Source organism: Aspergillus wentii (assembly GCF_001890725.1).
Source record: "Aspergillus wentii DTO 134E9 unplaced genomic scaffold ASPWEscaffold_2, whole genome shotgun sequence".
Classification (NCBI taxonomy): domain Eukaryota; kingdom Fungi; phylum Ascomycota; class Eurotiomycetes; order Eurotiales; family Aspergillaceae; genus Aspergillus; species Aspergillus wentii.
Window position 1 is genome coordinate 2,549,362 of NW_024467833.1, and position 18,741 is coordinate 2,568,102.

Genomic DNA, 18,741 nt, shown 5'->3' on the forward strand with positions numbered 1-18,741 from the left:
CATCTAGCTTGACACCTTGATTATAAAAAAGAACACGCAAGAAAACAAGTCCGATTTCACAATAATACCGTGGGACTCGTTGCAAAAACCTCCTCCCTTCCCCTATCCCCTAACCTCGGTCACAATTCGGAAGAAAACAAATTAGCTCAGTGACGCAATGACAGCAGAGGCGACACCCTCTTCTTCCGCTCTGACTGTAATCTTCGTTGTGACACCAGTCTTGGTCGAGAAGGCCATCTTGATCAAAGCTGTAACCCGGCCGCCTGATACTGTCTTACCGAAAAGCTTGAGGGTGTGTGTGCTGCTGCTGAGGGACACATCTGTTCCCTCAAGGGGTTGCAGAGAGAGTGCAGAGATAAGTTGCTCGGTGGCATCTTCAGCTAGTGTTAGTTTCCAATATCGTAAGATCGAATCGCGAGTGGTTAACATACCTGAAATGCTCTTCGTATTGCTGAGTTGCAAAGTCTCACTAATCTCCTCTCCATTGGCACCAGTCTGTTCCCAGACATGGTCGAAGCTGCCAGCGAATGTCGGGATAACATAGTCGCTGCCAGCAAGTTCTAGGTCTTCGACCTGGTACTCGTCCTCGTATCCACTATCCTCCGGCTCGCCGGTGGTAGGGTCGATCTCTTTGCTGGTGAACTTCAAGACGTTTGTAAACGAAGTAACAGGGACACTGTTCTCTCCAGATAGTTTCTTGAATGTCACATATACGATACCAGGCTCGTTTGTAGCAAGCTTAGGGGCAGGGACAATGAATTCCTCCTCCAAGAGCTCTTCCTCTGACGGGCTTGTCACCATGGTGACGTCTTCGAGGACAGTGTCTGGGAGAGTGTTCTTGATATCGTACTGCAGGACAACGTGTTCCTTGAAGACGTGCTTGACGGCCGTAACAACATACTCCGTCTCGCTCTCGGTGAGCTCAACAGGAACAGAGGACTTGAGCAAAGTGCCGTACTCCTTGAGCTCGGGGATTTGCATAAGCTGCTCGGCATACTTCTGGGTAGCGGCCGCCGTAGCAGCCTCGGCCACGCCGTTTGCCTTGCCCTTGGGAGGACCAGTGGAGGGGGCCTTGAGAGTTGGGGTGGCTGTAGTGAGCTTCTTGGTTCGCTCCTCGGCCAAGGCCTGTTCCTGTGTGACAACAGGGACTGTCGAGACATCGAAAGCGGTAGCGAATGTTTCCTTCTCGCCAGATGTCACGTACATGACAAGTTGGTGCTCGAATGTAGAGAGAGAGTACATGGAGTCTGAAGAGATTATAAGTAAAAAATCCAAATTTTGAAAAAGGATGTCGAGCAGAACTTACCGTTCTTCATGAACAATCCAGCCATCTCATCCTCTTCACCCATTAATCTGAGGTTGAGAGCAGCACGGTCGCGCACCTCATCATCTGTGTCATCGAGACATCTTGTAAGAAGAACAGAAACACTTGATTTGACTTCGGGATCCTTCTGCCCGACACCGAACTTGGCCAAAGCGGTCACGGCAGCGGCGCGGACAATGGCGTTCTCCAAAACAACTCGGTTGTAGATGTAACGGATGTACTTGGTTGGGTGCGATGTCTTCGGGCCCTCAACACCGATAAGGTGCAATATTCTGACGGACAGCTTAGTAAACTCGCAGTCCTCGATGAACTCGCAGAGGTGTGCAAGAGCTGGTTCGTTTGGTTAGTTGTAACAATAAAATAGGTGTTGGCGGAGACTTACCATCTTCCTTGCTTTCCGGCACAAACTTGATCAGATCAAACATGCTCTCAACGACACTGCGCTTGAACTCATAGCCACCCTCATCTCTCAGAATACCACTCAAGAACGAAAGCATACCAGCCTGCTTGCTGGGGAACTTCAGACACAGAGTACGGATGGCCTCAACAATGGTGATCTTGAACTCATCAGTGATATCGGCCATGAAGCCAGAGATCTGCTTCATCAGGCGGTCGACGCTAGCCTCGTTGCCGGTCTTGAGGAGGGTAGTGATTGCGAAAGTTGCGATGGAACGGTTGGTGTTTGAAATAAGAGACTCGATATCGGGGTTGCACACATTGACGACGTGGGGTTTGAAGGAGGCAAAATTGTGGAGGATTCTGATGGCTGCAAACTTGGTGATAGCGCGAGGCGACGAGAGGAACAGCTGCAAAACATGCACGGCTTGGGAGGCTTCGGCATCGGAGACCTCTCTCATATCGCAGATAGCCTTGGCAGCCTCAAAGTTGACCATCTCATGCTTGTGTCGGAGCCAGCCATCAAGCATCTGCATCATAGGTTTCCTCAGGCCTTGGTCCTCCTCCGCCAGCTTCGCCGCTAACCGCACCAACAGTACAAGGGCTGCCGGGCTCTTCACCACACCAGCAGCGCCATACTGCTGCACCATCTTGACCAGAGCCATTCTGTCATGCGCACGCATCTGGTACAGAAGACCAATTGCGTGGTATTGAGTCATATAATTCGACTGCGAGATGGCGTGAGCCTGGGAGCTGCCACCGAATCCAAGGAAACCGGTCGATTGCTTTCCGGAAGAAGCTGCCTCCTGGGTTTCACTCTGCCATCTGCGAACCACATCACGCGCAACGGGGAGCAGGTGGTACGAGGACACCAGAGCTGCGGAGGAAACAGAGGGGGTCTTGTCAACGATGGCGGTCTTGATGAGTCGTTCGATACCTTGCACTGTAGTACCCTGTAGAATGGAAAGACCCGTGATCAGCAAATATAAAACAGCAACCAATACTGAAAGCGCCGCTTACATCGATAATGCGGCACAGAGCCCGGATGGCATTCGCGCGGTACAGGACATCACTACCGACGGCCGTGTCCTTCATTATGATACTGGTCGACATGATAACATCCTCGGCGGTACCAGCGAGCTCCTTCAGAATAAGATAGACCATCTGTCGCAACGAGGGGTCCTTATTCTGGAACAGCTTGGAAATGCCGAAGAAGAGCGTGGTAGCCTCATTCGTGGGGAATTGCTCCCCAGTGAAAAGGAGGACCGCAATCTTGGTGAGAAGTGTACGACATGTTCGAGGGGAGATCGGGGAGGAATTGAACAATCGGGCTGCGATCAAACAGAAGAGACAATGGTCAGTAAAGCCAGGTGCGTTCATGCGGCACCAGGGGAGGACACCGTACCATCCTGAAATACGGAGGTCCGATCAAGCTTGATCATGACCTGATCGGCATCCTCATCTTTCTTGCCGTAACTCATGATGACCACCAGCTGCCGGAATTACAGCAGCAGAGAGCGCCCTTGTTCTCTCTTTCTCTTGGTAATTCTTGTGTTGTGATAGAACCCCCGTTGAACTAACGGCGGAGTCAACGATGGGATAATAAGCGGGTGGGTAAAGTAGGTCGGGCAATAGGTTGTATTATGGGTTTGGGAACGTGCGGTGTATTCGACTACCGCGCCCTCATTATCCGCAAGGGACAGAAAGGAAGAAGATATAAAACTAAGGAAGAAACGAGATGGAATTGCTCCCGAAAAGAACGGCTCTCTGTCCTCGTCCCGAATACTGAATCAGTTGTGGTTTTGTTTGCCGGCCAAGTTTACCTGGAGCAGTCGGCCAGATCCAATCTCCAGGTGGCCTTCCGCGTTTCTGTGGGCGCCAAGCCGCATCCAGGCAAACACTGCAAACAGGCGGGCCATGCCATCATCAGCCATGAATTGTTCGGCCTCCAGCTTCGTTTCTCCTTTCTACCACGTTGTCGATATAGATCAGGGCGTTGTCTGATAGTACATCCATCATGGCCATGCAGGTCGAGGTCAACCCTAACGAAGACACCGAATGGTCAGTGTGCCTCCTCGTTTCACCTTCAATTCATCTTGCCCATGCTCACCCCGCCACAGGAATGACATTCTCCGCTCAAAGGGCATTATCCCCGAAAAGCCACAGGACCCAGAACCTCTTATCCAAGAAGCTCTTGTCGAGGCAGAGCGGAAAGCATATGAGAACAGATTAGAAGATAAGGATCTAGACGAGCTCGATGAGCTGGAAGATGAAGAAGACGACGAGTTCCTAGAACAATACCGGTGCGCTTCTCAACAACCCATAAAGTCTAGAATAGAATTTACTAATTCAATCCATCCAGGCGAAAACGATTCGAAGAGCTCTCAACTATCCAACAAACCAGTCTTTATAACCAAGTATACCCGCTGCAAAAGGTAGACTACGCCCGCGAAGTCACAGAAGCATCCAACAAAGCCTTTGTACTGGTCCACCTCACTTCAGCAAGCGGCAACGGCGAGTCGCGAATTTTGTCAGAGCTCTGGCGTCAATTGGCCACCAAGTTCGGAGATGTCAAGTTCTGTGAAATTAGAGGCGACATGTGTATTGAGGGGTATCCTGAGAGAAACACGCCTACAATCTTGGTTTATAAGGATGGAGAGATTAGACGGCAGCTTATCACATTGAGAGAACTCAATGGTTCCAGGACCAAGCTTGAAGGTACGTTTCATATGAAAGGTTCAGTAAGGCATTTGCTAATCATATTCCTTTTCAATACAGACCTCGAGAGAATGCTTTTGGACCTGGGCGCCGTTAAAGAAAGCGATGTCCGTCTTAAAAAGCGTTCCGATTCATTCGATGATGACCGTCGTCGAGAGGAAGAGAACCGCGCAATTGACAACAATGACGATGATGACTGGGATTAAAAAGGAATGATGCTTAATGCAATCTTATAAGAGTATCATGACTACAATTGTACATGAAATGCCGAATCTACTACATACATAGAAAACCACGTTTTCGGGGAATTTATCGCCCCGCTGGACATAGACATACTGCGATGCTGTCTGGATAAGCTTAAAGATCTTAGGAAACTTAGCTCCCGAAGAATTCAAACATGCAATTCTAGATCAACTCAAATTTACAATACTCCAAGATTCCACGCCAGCATGATATAGTCAAAAGGAAAACGCTATTCTTAGCCCAATAACTCCCAAGAAAAAATCCAAGGCAACCAAGGCAACCGGTTACCCTCCACTCTGGCCTAGTTCCCACCAAGCCAGAAGGTGCACGAAAGCGCAGCGCCGAATACTCCAGCCAGTCATAGTACTTGTATCTGGCGCGTCATTGCCGGGATCCCAAGCAACACACCAAAAAAAGATTCAAAAGACATAACATCATCAGCTTGAAACATGACACGACAGCTTTCAAATCAGCTCATCATTGCCATTCGCAGCGCTCTCCTCGATAGCGCTGCGTATCGCCCCTTCCCTAAAAGCAGGGCCCTGTCCATCGCACTGCGCGATGCTTTTCAGTCGCTCAGAGACATCCGCGATATCCACAAGCCCGCGCTTGAATAGCTCATGTCCCTGAATCAAATCCCAAGTCGCGCCGGCATCGAACAGCCTCTCCCCGGTCTTCTGACAAACGGTGATGCGATGACGAGCATTCGGTTCTCCGTCGGGAATAAGGGTTGAGTAGAAGTCTGTCGGGGAATACTCCATCGGTCCTGTGGTGGTTGGCTCGGGGTCGGAGCGATGATTCGAGTTTCCGGTGGCGTTGTTGTTATTGTTATGCGATGTTGCGCGGAGGATCTCATTCTCGGTGGAGAATTTGGCGAGCTGCTGCTTTAGTCGTTCGTTGTCGGCTTGGAGTCGAGTCGAGCTTTGTTCTAGTTGGTCGACTTTTTGTTCGAGTTCTTTTACGTGGCGTTCTTTTCTTTCGCGAAATGCTCGTTGACTATATCGTTGGAATCATGCGTCAGTTGTTGTGTCGAACCTCCCTCGGATAGATAACCACATACGCAGCTCTGTTCTGCGCCTTGCGCTTCGATTGCGCAGGCACTGATCCATCTTTCTCTTCACTATCGCTCCGTCCACCCTGATCCATGAGTTGATCGTCCCCGCCATCAGCAGACGCGGGATCCGTCGGGTGATTGGCAGCATCATTACTAGAGACCGAATGCTTTGAGAACGACTCCGGCGGCGAATGTGGCGGTGGGACAAAAGAAGCACCAGGATTGAGGCCAAAGGACTGATAATTATGATTGACGTTGTAATTGTTCTAGACAAACACCACGTCAGCATCTACCATATAAGACGGTCTGAGGGCGAATGGGGGCAAAGAAAAGCATACTAGCGAAGAGAATGGGTCCTGAAGGTCATCGGTAGCATGAGGGGTCTGATTCTGATCCGGCGTGGGTATTCCGTGGAGGCCATATAGGGAAAACGGCTGGGTCTGGGCGCCGTTGTAGTAGGAGTAATCCATCGCTCAGCTTGTAGATTGACACAAGACTATAAAAAATAGATGATAGAGCCGCAAAAATGAGATGAAGCTCGTAAAAGCACAGAGAATCGTGGATGAGGGAAATCGATGCGGCCCAGAGGTTAATTACGGGAGCACCCCGTAAATCCGAATCTACCTAAAACAGGGGTGGCGGTAATTGTAATACGGTACTGGGTAATACCAGTAATACGGATGACTGGACTCAAAAATGGATGGCAACAATGGAGGTTCAAAGAAAGACCTCGGCGATATATGCAGTCCACCAAGATCGATCCTCGTGATCTAGACCGGTTGCCATGATGCTATCGCATGTTGCAAATCTATATTTGGCAACTGAGTCAATCAGAGGCAAGAGGCTATCGCTTCCTAGTGATGCATGCAATCGATGATCTTGATTTTCCAGCAATGACAGTCTTCCATCTTGCAGACTAAACAGCATCAACGATGCCTGCACAGGAATTACCATCTTTCACCAAATGCTGGAAATGGCGAGAAAAGCCTCAAGTACTATACTGCCAATATCTACAGCTCTACAGGATTCAACAAAAATAGACTAAATGAGAGCAGTAACTTGGATTATATGTGGAGTACAGGAAGAGAGAAATCCGAGAGATCCAGCTATTTCCTGTGATAGCCAATGTCTGTCGGACATCGGTCACATCCACAGCCTCCGCCCCTCAAATTGGCCCGTCTTCCCCTGGAGATGAGTGTGCAAAAACAGCTGAAACAACAGAACTTCAATGAACGCAATTTGGATCGACGACGTAAAAACCACCCCGGACGCGACCCTAGCCATTTTCCATCGCCAGCTACCCATATATCCCGAGACGCCTCCTTTCTCAGTGTCCATCTCATTTCAGGCCTTTCGAGCAGATGATTTCATTGTCTTTGCATGGCATCCGCTGAATAACAATAAGCCTGACCGATAACCCTCCGAGAAAAGTCGTCTCCACCCCCTCATCTTCGTCGGTCGTCCCCTCATCTTCGTCCCCAATAACGTGTCGATTTGAAACATCAGATAGCAATTTGAAAATGAAAGAACATAAGCATGGCGCAATGAGAAATATGCAAGGGGTTTGAAAAAAGAGCAAAGGATTGAAACAGAACATCAGAAAACGCATCAGGGATCCTCAGCGAGCTGTCAACGATCAGATACCAGATGTTCTGTAACAAAGCTGACAATTTTTTTTTTCGGTTTGCATCTCCTTCAGTCCACCCTACCGGTAATTTGCATTGGAATCGAGTAAAACTCAGTGAGTAGAAATTCGAGTGGCCTGAACCGGAAGGCGAAGACATAAAATAGCCACAATTAAAGCGCTTCGAGAAAGTGGGAGTTTCGCATATCGAAAAAAGATAGCATCGTAGGCTCGAAGTAGTAGTCGATCAACGAGAAGCCTCCACGGGTGAAGGATTAAGGCTGAAAGGGCGAGCTGACGATTGAAACAAAAACCACGGATCGAAACGGCGAAGATCGGAAGGTGATCGAAAACTGACGGGCTAACAGAGAGTGCATAGAAAAAAGAAACTTGAAAAAGTGGAGATCAAGGTGAAAGAAGTCCGAGAGGTTGTGCCGCACATTGGATGAGGTACCGAGCATCACCATGGTCCCGGGCTTCTAGGTCAGCGTGGTGTCAACATGCAGGAAGCTAAACAATTGAAATAATTCCAAAGGCCCAACTACACTGCCATGCCGCACAATTAGTACCACTGAGCACCGATCCCATCGTCCCGCTTCGAACGGCCACCAGCAGGTCCATAAGCACCAGCAGCAACCTTGGAAGCAGAACGCAGCCTAACGCCGAAGACTATGAGATTAGTCAGATTCTGGACGAAATTTGACCTCCACGCGCCAGCGTAACACAAAGCACCAAACGCAAAAGAGGAAAGGGGTTCCCTACACGGAACCTAGGTTTCAGATACTCACATCCTGTCACTTCCTCCCACAGCACGGTTGGTGTCGGGGGTGTTGTCGAGGGCTCCACGCTCGATGACCTTGCGGCGCTGGCTAGAGATGGCACCGGGCTTGACGGCAGCACCAGGGGTGCCCATGGGAGCGGCAGCTCCGACACCCTGGCGACCATCAGCCTCCTTGTCCTTCTTGGACGCGTCGACAATCATGGCGGCGTTCTTCTGGTACTTGTAGACGGTCCAGTCGAAAACGTAGTCGTACTGGAACGACTCGCGGACGAACAGATCCCGGAAAATCTTGCGCAGGTAGGAGTAGTCGGGCTTGTCGTCGAAACGCAGGGAGCGGGTGTAGTTCAGGTAGATGGAGAACTCGTTGGGGAATCCACGGCAAAGAACCTCGGTAGGGGTTGTCATCTTCTTCTCCATGATACGGTCGTACTTCTGCTTCTTAGTAGCAGCCTTCAGTCCTTGCCAGGGGAGGGATCCACGGCAGAAGTAGAGCATGACGTATCCGAGGGACTCCATATCATCACGGCGGGACTGTTCAACACCAAGGTGGGTGTTGATACTGGCGTAACGGGCAGTTCCGGTAAGGTTCTTGTTCTCACGGTAAGGGATATGGAAGTGAGTCTTAGGGTCACGGTATTTCTTGGCCAGACCAAAGTCAATCACGTTGACCTGGTTTCCACGCTTACCAATGCCCATCAGGAAGTTGTCGGGCTTGATATCACGGTGAATAAAGGACTTGGCATGGATGTACTCGATGCGGGAAATAAGCTGATCGGCTAGTAGCAGTACAGTCTTGAGCGAGAATTTGCGGTTGCAGAAGTTGAAAAGGTCTTCCAAACTGGGTCCGAGAAGGTCGATAACCATGGCATTGTAGTCACATTCGGTACCGAACCAGCGAACAAAGGGAATACCGACACCACCAGCAAGGGACTTGTAGACACGGGCCTCATACTCGAGTTGGGGGTGCTTGGCCTTGACACTCTCGAGCTTGATGGCGATTTCCTCGCCAGAGATGATGTTGGTACCTGAATCCCCATCAGCCGAATATCCCTACCATTTGTGATTCGAAACGAGAACGACTAGGACGCACCGAGGTAGATGTCACCGAAACTACCGCTTCCGATCTTACGACCAATACGGTATTTGTTACCGACACGCAAATCCTAGAAACAGGAGTCAGCAACGTGGTGGGCAAATTGAAAGAAAATTCTCCGAGAGCCCACTCCACAAGAAGGGATATGGAATGCTGGAACGTGAAGACCCCAGAATGAGGGGGAAAAAAAAAAAAAAAAAAAAAAAAAAGTCGAGCACTAACCATGGTGGTCATTTTGAACTAAGTGGGATGGCACAGCTTGACGGCCGTGCTGAGGACTGAAGAGGTTGTCAGTAACCAATATGCCAAGTCGACTGATTGAGGACCAATTCTGACAGAAGCTTGTCGTGGGAAGTAAAAGAAAGCAGGAAATGGATCAGAGATGAGGAAGAGAAGAGAGAAAATCAAGTGAAAGCTCAGCCTTTCGGCGCGTAATCACTTGGCACAGTGAAGGTGATGAGGCTGGGATGGGGCGGATTGCCAACGAGCCCCAGCCAGACAGGCAGATAAGACAGAGAATGAAGATCAAAGAGAGCGGCCAGGATGAGAAAGGTATACAAGGAGGGGTGAGAAGAAAGAAAAGGAGTGGGGGATTGACCTAGTCGAAATGGACAGGTTGTGAGGGTGAGATAGCGGTGATGTCGACTTTCAAGAAACCGACCGGAGGGCCCGACCGAAAAAGGCGAAAAAGCGGAGAGAGACAAGGGGCGATGACAAGCCTTGGATAGAACGGCTGTCGAGGAGGGGAAAGAAAGGAAAAAGAAAAAGAAGGCAAGTGCTATGGAAGAACAGAAAGAGAAGAAATGGAAGAATGAAAAGGGAAGAAGAAATAATAATCAAGGACAGAGCCTTGATATCGGGAAGGTGGGTAAAGTGGGTGGGAAGAAGAGAAGGGGAGAGGAAGAGAGAGAGAGAGAGGGAGAGGGGAGAAGAAGGAATGGAAGGTGAGCGATAAGTTTTAGTCCTGCCGCCGTTACGGAACAGAAAAATCAAAAATTATTATTTTATTTAAAAAAAGAGCGCGGCTGCCAAAGGGGCAACAGCAGCTTAAAGTCGGTGAAAGACGCGCCTTTTGGATTATTCCCTGTAGCCTTTTTTCTTTTTTACTAAAACTATGACAATATAATATCAATAATAGTACTATAATAATATTAACCGGTTACATCGCCAGTCGTTCGTTGGAAAAGTCACGGTGGCAGGTTTGCGTGAATAAAATGATCTATTACCGTTTTAGGTATCCTTATACCTCTTGAAAAATACACTCCCCATACAAAATGTAACATTGGGCTGCAATAAGAGAGAGCATCATGCTATCGTTATTGCCTTGGAAATTATGGGTGTTATTATGATCAACTGATATGGGAATAGATCAGTCAAGGATCTTCTCCATACAGAATAAGAACTCCATCTCCATGCCATGCCACATGATGATGATGCACCCCAATCCATTTCGAGATCGATGATTCAATATCCTCCAACTCAGATGACCTGCGGGTAATATTACCGTACGGCGATACATCCTAGTAAGGCATCATCCGACATCACAACACCTGCCCAATATCGACAAAGCAATTGACCAATGGGTCTAGCAAGATAGAGACGAAGTAATATGGATCTATAATATACAATTAAGACTATTCTCTATATCCATATTATCTACATACACTCTGTACTACATGCTCTCTATATCACTACCTAGGTAGGCCATCGGCACTTGTGTTCTATAATTACATACACTAACCTTAAATTACCTCCTGACTGCCCGCACCGCTTCTTTGTCCTCTCCACCGCAGCCGATGATCCCCATATTCTTTTTCCTGCCACTTTCTTGCAACCCAACCAGCAACCCTGCAGTAGGCAAATGTGCTGGTCAAGCCCCCTTTATATAATCTCTCTCGCTTCAATAATCGCTTCGCCTTATTTCTCCCTCCCTGCTTAACTTGCTGGCATCTGCTCATTGCACCGCTTCAATAGTGGCTGATTGGAGGCTGCAGCCTGATTGACACACGGTCGTAGCTAGTATACGGAAATCCTTGTTGTGTGTTATGGGCTTGCATTGTGGTGGCGCAAGGATTCACCTGTTTTTGTTTCATGATTTGTACACCGTTGCTCATATCAGCAAATGCAGCCTCGCTTGGCTCTTCTCTCTCCCCATTAAGACATTATTAGGTCTACATGTGGTGTTTTACAGATTCAAATCAGACAAAACATTGACTCAAGCATGGACGCTATCCAGCTTTATCATTGTAACAGACAATTCGCACTATGATTAGACAGAGACTTCATGCAAAGGAACAAATGTATTGGTACATGGCCAGAGACTTCGAAAGAAATATAAAGATAAACTTGGGAAATCTGTGAGGGGTATAAAAGAAGTGAAAATGAGAAAAATAGTAGAAGAGAAGATCAAAAAAAAAAAAAAAAAAAAATATGAAGAGAAAAGAAAAACCCCGACATTCCCAATCTGCATATGGGGATGCACGAAGAAAGAAAAAGAAGAGAAAAAAGAAAAGAGAAAAAAAAAAACACATCGCACACAGCTGTCCCAAATAACAAGATGCACAGGTCAAAGAAAATTCGAAACAGCAGTCAAAACCACAATCGTACAACGAACAAAATTGCTCTCAGAGATCAATTGCCATAAAACGAAATCGCGGATTTGTACATGCCAACCATGAGTTCGTGGCGCGTGTTTCCAGGCAGAAACGTCAGCGCTTTCAATCGGCCAGGGCTCCCGGCCAAGAGCCGTTTCATATCATATTCGCAGCCGGAGGGACCTCGCCATGGTTGCGAGGCTTGTTTCTCTCGGTGCTGGGGGCCACGGGTGACTCTGCCCGTGCTTCTTCCTCATCCAATTTCCGTCTCCATTCAGCAAGGCTGTCGCTCAGTCCCCCACCGTCGTGGGTCTCCTTAGTCGGTGTCCGATCGAAATCGGACTGGGTACTCAATCGATAGTTGCGGTTGGTGCTCTCCCAGTGAGTACGCAAGGCTTCCAGCTCATTGGCTAGTGAATCGAGGGCCACGGAGCCCCGGTTGTCAGGGAACGAGTCATCTTGCGACACCGCACTATCGGCTCTTGGTCGGCCAGCACCAATGGTGTTGCTGGAAGCACTGCTGTGCGTGCGCGAGACGTTGCCATTGACACCTTGGCTGTGCTGAGACTGTCGGCGGTAATGTCCGACGGACGTCTCAACCTGATCCAGGAGCATGGTAACTTTCTGCTCAGCATCTGATGCACGAGTCTCGAGCAAAGAATTCTCCTGCTTCAACTGATCCAGTTCAGCCCGGCTCCTCTGGGCAGCAGTAGCAAGTTCCTGCCTAATCTTCTCGTATTCGGATTGAGATTTCTTCTTGTCAGCTTGAGCCGCGGTAAGGTCATTCTTCAATCTCAAAACTTGGTTCTCCAGGTTCGAAATGGAAGAAGCCGTTCCTTGCTCTAGGTCGGAGATCGCCTGCTGGAGTCTTGAGCGCTCGCTTTCCCAGTCCGCCGGAACATCTCTAGCCTGGCTGGAACTCTTTGCCGCCTCCAATTCCGATTGTGCCTTTGCATACTGAGTCTTATACCTGGCCAGTTCATCCTTCATGCGCTTCAGCATTTTCTCGGTACCCTTGACGTAGTGAACAGCAGACTGGTAGTCGTTCTCGAGCTGTTCCAATTTCTCCCTGTAAGCCCGGTCGGCTTCCTGTTCGCGTGTTTCGACAGACGACTTCAGATCATCGTGTGCCTTGATGCTGCTTGAAAGTTGTTGCTCCAATTCACGAAGTCGGCTTTGCTCAGGAGTTCCAAATCGAGATCCGGGCGAGTCCAGTCTAGGCGATCGACGGCTATCTGCGGTGTTGACTCCACGCTCTCCAAGAAGGTCCTTGAGAGCAGCGTGTTGAATGGACAATGCACCAGCCTCGCGGTGGTGGTTCTCGACTTGGGCCTTGAGATCCCGATTCTCAGCAGCATTGGCCTGGCTTTCTTTCATGGCGGTCTGGAGCTGTCTGCGGAGCTGCAATCCTTCTCTGCTAGCCTGTTCCTGGTATGCTTCCAAGCCAGCGATTCTCTCCTCCGCCCGACGGAGTTTCTCTGCAGCCTCGTTAGCAGCCATCTGGTTGGCCTTGGCCAAGCTATTCGCCCTCTCGACTTGTGCCTCCAAGGCGGTCACCCGCTGATCCGCGACAGATCGTACAGAGCCCTCCGAGTCGAATGATGTTGCACGCTCCAATCCAACAAGGAATGCATTCTTGTGGGTCTCCGCTTCCCGCGCATGGCTTTCAGCAAGCTCTTCTGCATCTCGTAGACGACGAGTTGCGTTCTCCAAATCCGAGGCTCGTTCTTCGTGTTCTGTCCTGAGCTGCAACAGCTTCTTTTCGAGTCCCTCTCGTCGCTCTCTCTCTTCATCCAATTGTCTTTCGAGGAGGTTAGATTTGTCCGATGAGGCAGCAACAGCCTCGCGGAGGCCAGTAAAATTGGTTCCATAGTCTCTTAGGCGAGTTGAGTGGTCCTCGAGCTTGCTCAATAGCTCCTCCTTATCCAAGCTCAGTTGCTTCAAAGCAGCCTCGGCTTCAGAGCGAAGCAATGCTTCCTCTCTCATTGAGGCTTCAGCTTGATGCAGCTCCGTGCGCAGGCTCTCTGCCTCCAAAGCATTGGTGTTCATCTCAATCTCTGCCAACCTCTTCCGGGTAGCTTCGCTGGTTTCCTCAGCTAGCTCTCGAGCTTGCTTCTCCTGCTCCAATTCGGTCGTAACAATTTCCACCTTGGATCTGAGTTCGGTTTGAGACGCAAGAGCCAAGGCCAACCTTCTGCTCATGTCCGTGGCACGCCCCGACATCGCGTCATCGGGGTCCTGAGACGATCTGTCAGGCTGTGGGGTACCGCGTTGGCTGCCGCCATGGGCAGCAAGTTTGGCACGGGAATAAGCCGCCTCGCTGACTGCTGCATCTCTCTGGTGTTCCACCTCTGCGACACGCTTGGAAGCAATGGCAGCCTGTCGATCCACCGTTGCTTGCATCTTTGCAAGCTCTGCCCTCATGTTCAAGAACGCCTCAATTAGGGGGCGGTCCTCGTCAGCAAAGGTATCGCTTGCACGTTCGTCCAAGGCAGTGTTATTGGAAGGGTTAGGAGCATAGCCTGCTTTCTTGGCCAGTGCAAGCTCCGACGCGTACCAGGCATTTCGGCTCTTGACAACTTCGAGCTCTTTGATCAAAGCTTCCTGGTGAGGAGTCAGCTTGGGTGATCGAGGCTCGTCGCCCTTAGAGTTTCTGTAAACTCGGGCTTCGGTGGGGCCATCGACGCTATTTTGACGTCCGAGGATTGACTCGCTATCTGCACTATCAAGGGAGCTACGCTGTCTTTGCTGGCGCAGAGAACGTTGGCGTGTAGGTGCACTCATCAGTGGAGCAGCCTCACCAGTCTCCATCGCTTTGGCAGACATTCTCGACTGTGGTTGGGTAGGTGTGTGACGGCCACCGGGTGCAGCACTTTGATCCTGCACAGGAGTTACACCCCTGGGCGACTCTCGTGCCACAGGCGATTCGCGATCCCTTTCGCTATTCACAGCCCGGACGGTCTCCACTGCAGTACCCCCATATGCACGGTCGAATTTTGTCGGGGTTTTGCTTCTGGGGTTCATGGCATGTTGAGGCGTAGTTCCTCTGGGACCAGGGGTCGGAGCCTGCCCCGGGGGAGGAGGCCCAGATGGCGCTTGCGCAATTGACGCCCGAGGGAGTCGTGAGCCTGGTCCAGGGCTCGGTCCATACTCTGCCGGCCTTCCAGTTGGACTCATCGTCGAGCTTTCTCGTGATGTTATCGGCCCCCGTCGATCTGGTGGCTGGTTCTGGGCCTCCCGGGATGTACGACCGGTTAAGGTTGTTGGACTCGGCCTATCTCCTCCACTCATTTTTCGCATCCCTGGAGCTCCAGCTCTTTCTCCATTTGTATTCTCGGCCGGGTAGCGAATTTTAGCCGTGTCGAGCACATATGCCATGCTGAGCTCCACAGGGTCCCTTGGTGCAGAGCTTGGCTCGCCTGCCATCACAATGATCTGCTTCCCAAAGGCCGTCATGCTATGACCTGACCTTGGAGAGGGAGCTGGGCCCATATTCTGGAACGAATACCATCGTCGAGTCGAGATGCGGAAGGCAGCCAAATCACCCAAGTCGATGCCTTCATCGGTGCGACCACCGAAAATGTACATCACGTCATTCACAAGAGCTGCGGCGTGTCCCTCTCTTGGTGCAGGGATAAATCCCACACAGTCCAACTGTGTCCAGAGGTTCGCGCGCGGGTCGTACGACCAGACATCATTGAACCACTGCAAGCCATTCGTTCCTCCGAAACTAAGTACTGTGAGTCAACTGCATTTTCAATCCTTTTGTAGAGAATCTTACAGATAGAGCTTGTCGTTGAAGCTGACGATCGAGTGGTTTGTTCTGGCCGGGGGAATCTGGCCCGGAGATGGTCCACCTTCATGGGAATTGCGGATCAGGAAGTCCCACTTGTTCGCAGGATTCTGAAGCTGGTTGAGGTCAAAAGCAACCAGATCGTTGAAAAAGTATCCCTCGACCTGTCCTCCGAACACGTAAAGCCTCGAGCCCAGTATATTCAATGTGTGACCGTAGCGTCCGGAGGGCCGGGGACCAGGAGGAATGGCGCGCGACCATTGTCGCGAGGCTAGAAATAGAGTTAGAGCGATATCTTCCACATCAACCAGAGCCTAGTACATACAAGTATTCAGGAGATATAATGTGTCGTCCAATGTATCATTGTCATCAACCTTGGTGTCTCCGCCGAATACGATGAAAGCATTGCCAACCAGCAAGCTCGCGTGGCCGACTCTGGGGCCAGGTCCCTCCGAGACAGTCGCGATTGGAAAGCAGGACAGATTACCGCCGCTGCTCTCAATCATCCAAAGATCTCCCTTCACAGTTGATCCATCGATCAATCCGCCCATCAAATAAATATCGCCCTCCTTCGAGGCAACCGCGTTGATCGCAGCACCATACCGTGGGAAAGGATTTGTCTGCTGATTAGAAAAGTTGAGTCGACGTTGTGACCATGGGTAGAGGGAGGCGCTCGGGCTGGCGCCGGGGGAAGTGGTGCCGTTTGTCGTTGGCGGAGGTCGTTGAACCTGTTTCTGATCAGCTGTCTGAGTGACCCGACATCACCGGAACCCCTAGTAACTAGATGGGTAAACATGATGGACTAAGGAAGTAAACCCACTTGCGATTCCGATTCGGCTCTTTGTCGCACCCGTTGGTTCTCGGGGCTGGTCGTGCTATTTACCGAATTCAACGAATTATTGTAACTGCTGCTGGGAGTCGGCGTCTGCGAACTCCCTCCATCCCGTTCCTTAACACCATTGACTGGCGCCTGTCCTGCTGAGGCCGGGGCTCCTTCTGAGGTATGAACATTTCTCGTCGCCGGGGGTAGGCCAGTACCCTGCTGGTTCTTCTTCGATTTAAACAGGAAAGCCATCGTAAATGTGGAATCGTAAACGGTCGTTCAGAACGCAAAGATTTTTAGATTATAAGAAAAGAGGTCAAGGCAAAATAACAAGCCAGTGCAGATGCCCAACCAAGCCCTTTTTCACCGAACCTGGAACCGGCACCTGCACACAGACTGTTCCTGGACGGGGGTAGGGACACGGTTTAATAAAAAAAAAAAAAAAAAAGGCGCGACAGCACGGAGGGTAAAATAAACCCGGACGACCTATTGCCTTTCAGAGGTGGAATGAAAATTTTGTATCTCGATACGTCCGAATTGAACACACCAGCGATGGCCGTGCTCTGTGGTTTCTCGGGGGGAGGGAATGGGAGGATAGATGGATGGTGTTATCCCCGGGCCAAAGCTGAAGCCGCTCAGCGTCCCGTAGCGAGGAGGCCCTACTTCAAAGCAGCCTCACTTAAAACCTCGAATACGACTGAAATCGATCATGGGCGACTAGCGTAATAAAAAGAAGTAAAGAAAAAATACAGTGACGAAAAAGAAAAGGAAAAGAAGAAGAAGCGAAGAGAATAAAAGGAAAGACACGAGAAATTGAAATGGCAGAATAATCGGAGAATAAGAGTGGCAGTAATGGAGGTTCGGGGGGGGGAAGAGGGACGTCTTTGAGAGAGACTCCGGCGTTTCAAAGTTTCCAGGCGAACAGTAAGATTGTTTTGTTCAGTAATTTTAGGGGGAAACAAGAAGACACCGCTTGGGAATAACAAAAAAGAAAAAAAGCCACGAGGCACGAGGGGATCTGTTTTCCACTCCGGCATACAATAGTAGGATCCAGCCTCCAATAATAAATACAGGCTGGTTCTTATTCTGCTGGGCTTGCGTGCATATCCTATTGTTTGATGCTAGGAACTGAAGAATTCCAGCGTGGATCACTGGATATCTTGTCCCGTGATCAAATAGTTACCAGTTGAGAGGAACCAGGAACCGATATGTCTGCTACGCACATCTACCATCTCATACTTGTCTGAAGACATCTCTTACTTCATGTAGATTGTATAATCTCCATGCAAGACTCTCTGTCATGGCATACGATTTAAAAGGAATTCCTGTGAGATGGCTGCAGTCCTAACCACCGACAGGCTCCCAGCATTCCAAACAACAATACCAACTGGAGGGTTAGGAGCTGAAGCTTGAGAGTAGGAATAAATAGAAACCAGCCGTCAAGCGGAAATTGCTTATATATTCCCCGTGTTTTCAAGGTTGAGATTAATATTGTGATCTGAGACCCAGAGTGGTTCCTTACAGAGACCGATAGACATACATATGCGGTGAACCAGATGCTGTATGTCAATTGTCAATATACGCAGGAACAGCAGCAGAGCCAGCAGAACCAGCAGAATAATAAACCATTTAGTCAGTTACGGGGGACTGAGTATGTTGGTTGGAATTCATTCATCTTCCAGTGTTGAGGGAAAGGATCAACAATCCATACTAACTAGATAGTCGTGGTGGTGACATGCCAGGGCGGTCGATGGCCGATCAAGGGGAGAGCGCCAGAGGGACAAAGGAAGAAAGGGGCTGCCACTGCCAGCCGCCCTATCAGACGCCGTTGGACCCTCGTGAAGACGGAAAAAGATGGACGGAGCATTTGAGTCTGGACGAATGAGGGTGCAATATGCCATCATAACATCAGCCATTCATCTTTGGCTGCTGTCTTTTTTTTTTTTTTTTCCTTTCTCTGCCTTCGTTTTTTGTTACCCGCCGTGGGCTGGATTTGGCCTGCCATGAAATGTGATCCATGGTGATGAATTTGCATCTCCCCATCTGGATTGGCCTGGCATCCTAACCAGACTATTGTGCCTTGGACCAGGTACTACCATCTGCCGAATCCTGACGGAATACCCAGCGCCTTTGTCTCCGTTTACCGTTTTGATTTTGTAGTTATTTACATCGCTTCAGGAGGTCCAGGCTAATCGCCAAGCTGGATCGTCATGGCCCGTTGGACTGTTAGCCAACGCTGGTCGCTAAAATTATTCACATCGGTCCAACAGAAAATATTCATCTGTCGTTATCCATTAT

General features: G+C 49.8%; 6 protein-coding genes across 6 annotated transcripts; 2 read left to right on the forward strand and 4 right to left on the reverse strand.

The window, feature by feature from the left end:
* Positions 1-141: 141 nt before the first annotated feature.
* On the reverse strand, positions 142-3,201 carry ASPWEDRAFT_168891 (coatomer subunit gamma; the record flags this gene model as incomplete). Its single annotated transcript, XM_040830363.1, has 6 exons — positions 142-374; positions 432-1,247; positions 1,307-1,654; positions 1,707-2,673; positions 2,741-3,051; positions 3,126-3,201. The coding sequence occupies 6 exons, from the start codon at positions 3,199-3,201 to the stop codon at positions 142-144; spliced, it is 2,751 nt and encodes a 916-aa protein (XP_040692702.1).
* Positions 3,202-3,683: 482 nt separating this feature from the next.
* Positions 3,684-4,846, forward strand: ASPWEDRAFT_36740 (uncharacterized protein). The gene is made up of 4 exons (XM_040834537.1): positions 3,684-3,781; positions 3,841-4,023; positions 4,083-4,438; positions 4,499-4,846. The coding sequence occupies exons 1-4, from the start codon at positions 3,738-3,740 to the stop codon at positions 4,642-4,644; spliced, it is 729 nt and encodes a 242-aa protein (XP_040692703.1). The 5' UTR covers positions 3,684-3,737; the 3' UTR covers positions 4,645-4,846.
* Positions 4,847-4,887: 41 nt separating this feature from the next.
* Positions 4,888-6,205, reverse strand: rsmA (putative bZIP transcription factor (Fcr3); the record flags this gene model as incomplete). The annotated part of the gene is made up of 3 exons (XM_040839349.1): positions 4,888-5,677; positions 5,742-5,971; positions 6,074-6,205. 3 exons carry the CDS (start codon positions 6,203-6,205, stop codon positions 5,146-5,148), a joined length of 894 nt encoding a protein of 297 aa, XP_040692704.1. The 3' UTR covers positions 4,888-5,145.
* A 1,319-nt stretch (positions 6,206-7,524) lies between these two features.
* On the reverse strand, positions 7,525-9,467 carry ASPWEDRAFT_735758 (casein kinase 1 family protein; the record flags this gene model as incomplete). Its single annotated transcript, XM_040839350.1, has 4 exons — positions 7,525-8,015; positions 8,148-9,165; positions 9,231-9,303; positions 9,456-9,467. 4 exons carry the CDS (start codon positions 9,465-9,467, stop codon positions 7,922-7,924), a joined length of 1,197 nt encoding a protein of 398 aa, XP_040692705.1. The 3' UTR covers positions 7,525-7,921.
* A 364-nt stretch (positions 9,468-9,831) lies between these two features.
* Positions 9,832-10,574, forward strand: ASPWEDRAFT_36743 (uncharacterized protein). The gene has a single exon (XM_040834538.1). It carries the CDS (start codon positions 10,014-10,016, stop codon positions 10,179-10,181), a length of 168 nt encoding a protein of 55 aa, XP_040692706.1. The 5' UTR covers positions 9,832-10,013; the 3' UTR covers positions 10,182-10,574.
* A 1,409-nt stretch (positions 10,575-11,983) lies between these two features.
* ASPWEDRAFT_57567 (putative cell polarity protein (Tea1)) lies at positions 11,984-16,865 on the reverse strand (the record flags this gene model as incomplete). Its single annotated transcript, XM_040838338.1, has 4 exons — positions 16,441-16,865; positions 15,946-16,348; positions 15,609-15,891; positions 11,984-15,557 (listed from the first exon to the last, which is right to left on the reverse strand). Exons 1-4 carry the CDS (start codon positions 16,693-16,695, stop codon positions 11,984-11,986), a joined length of 4,515 nt encoding a protein of 1,504 aa, XP_040692707.1. The 5' UTR covers positions 16,696-16,865.
* Positions 16,866-18,741: the final 1,876 nt, after the last annotated feature.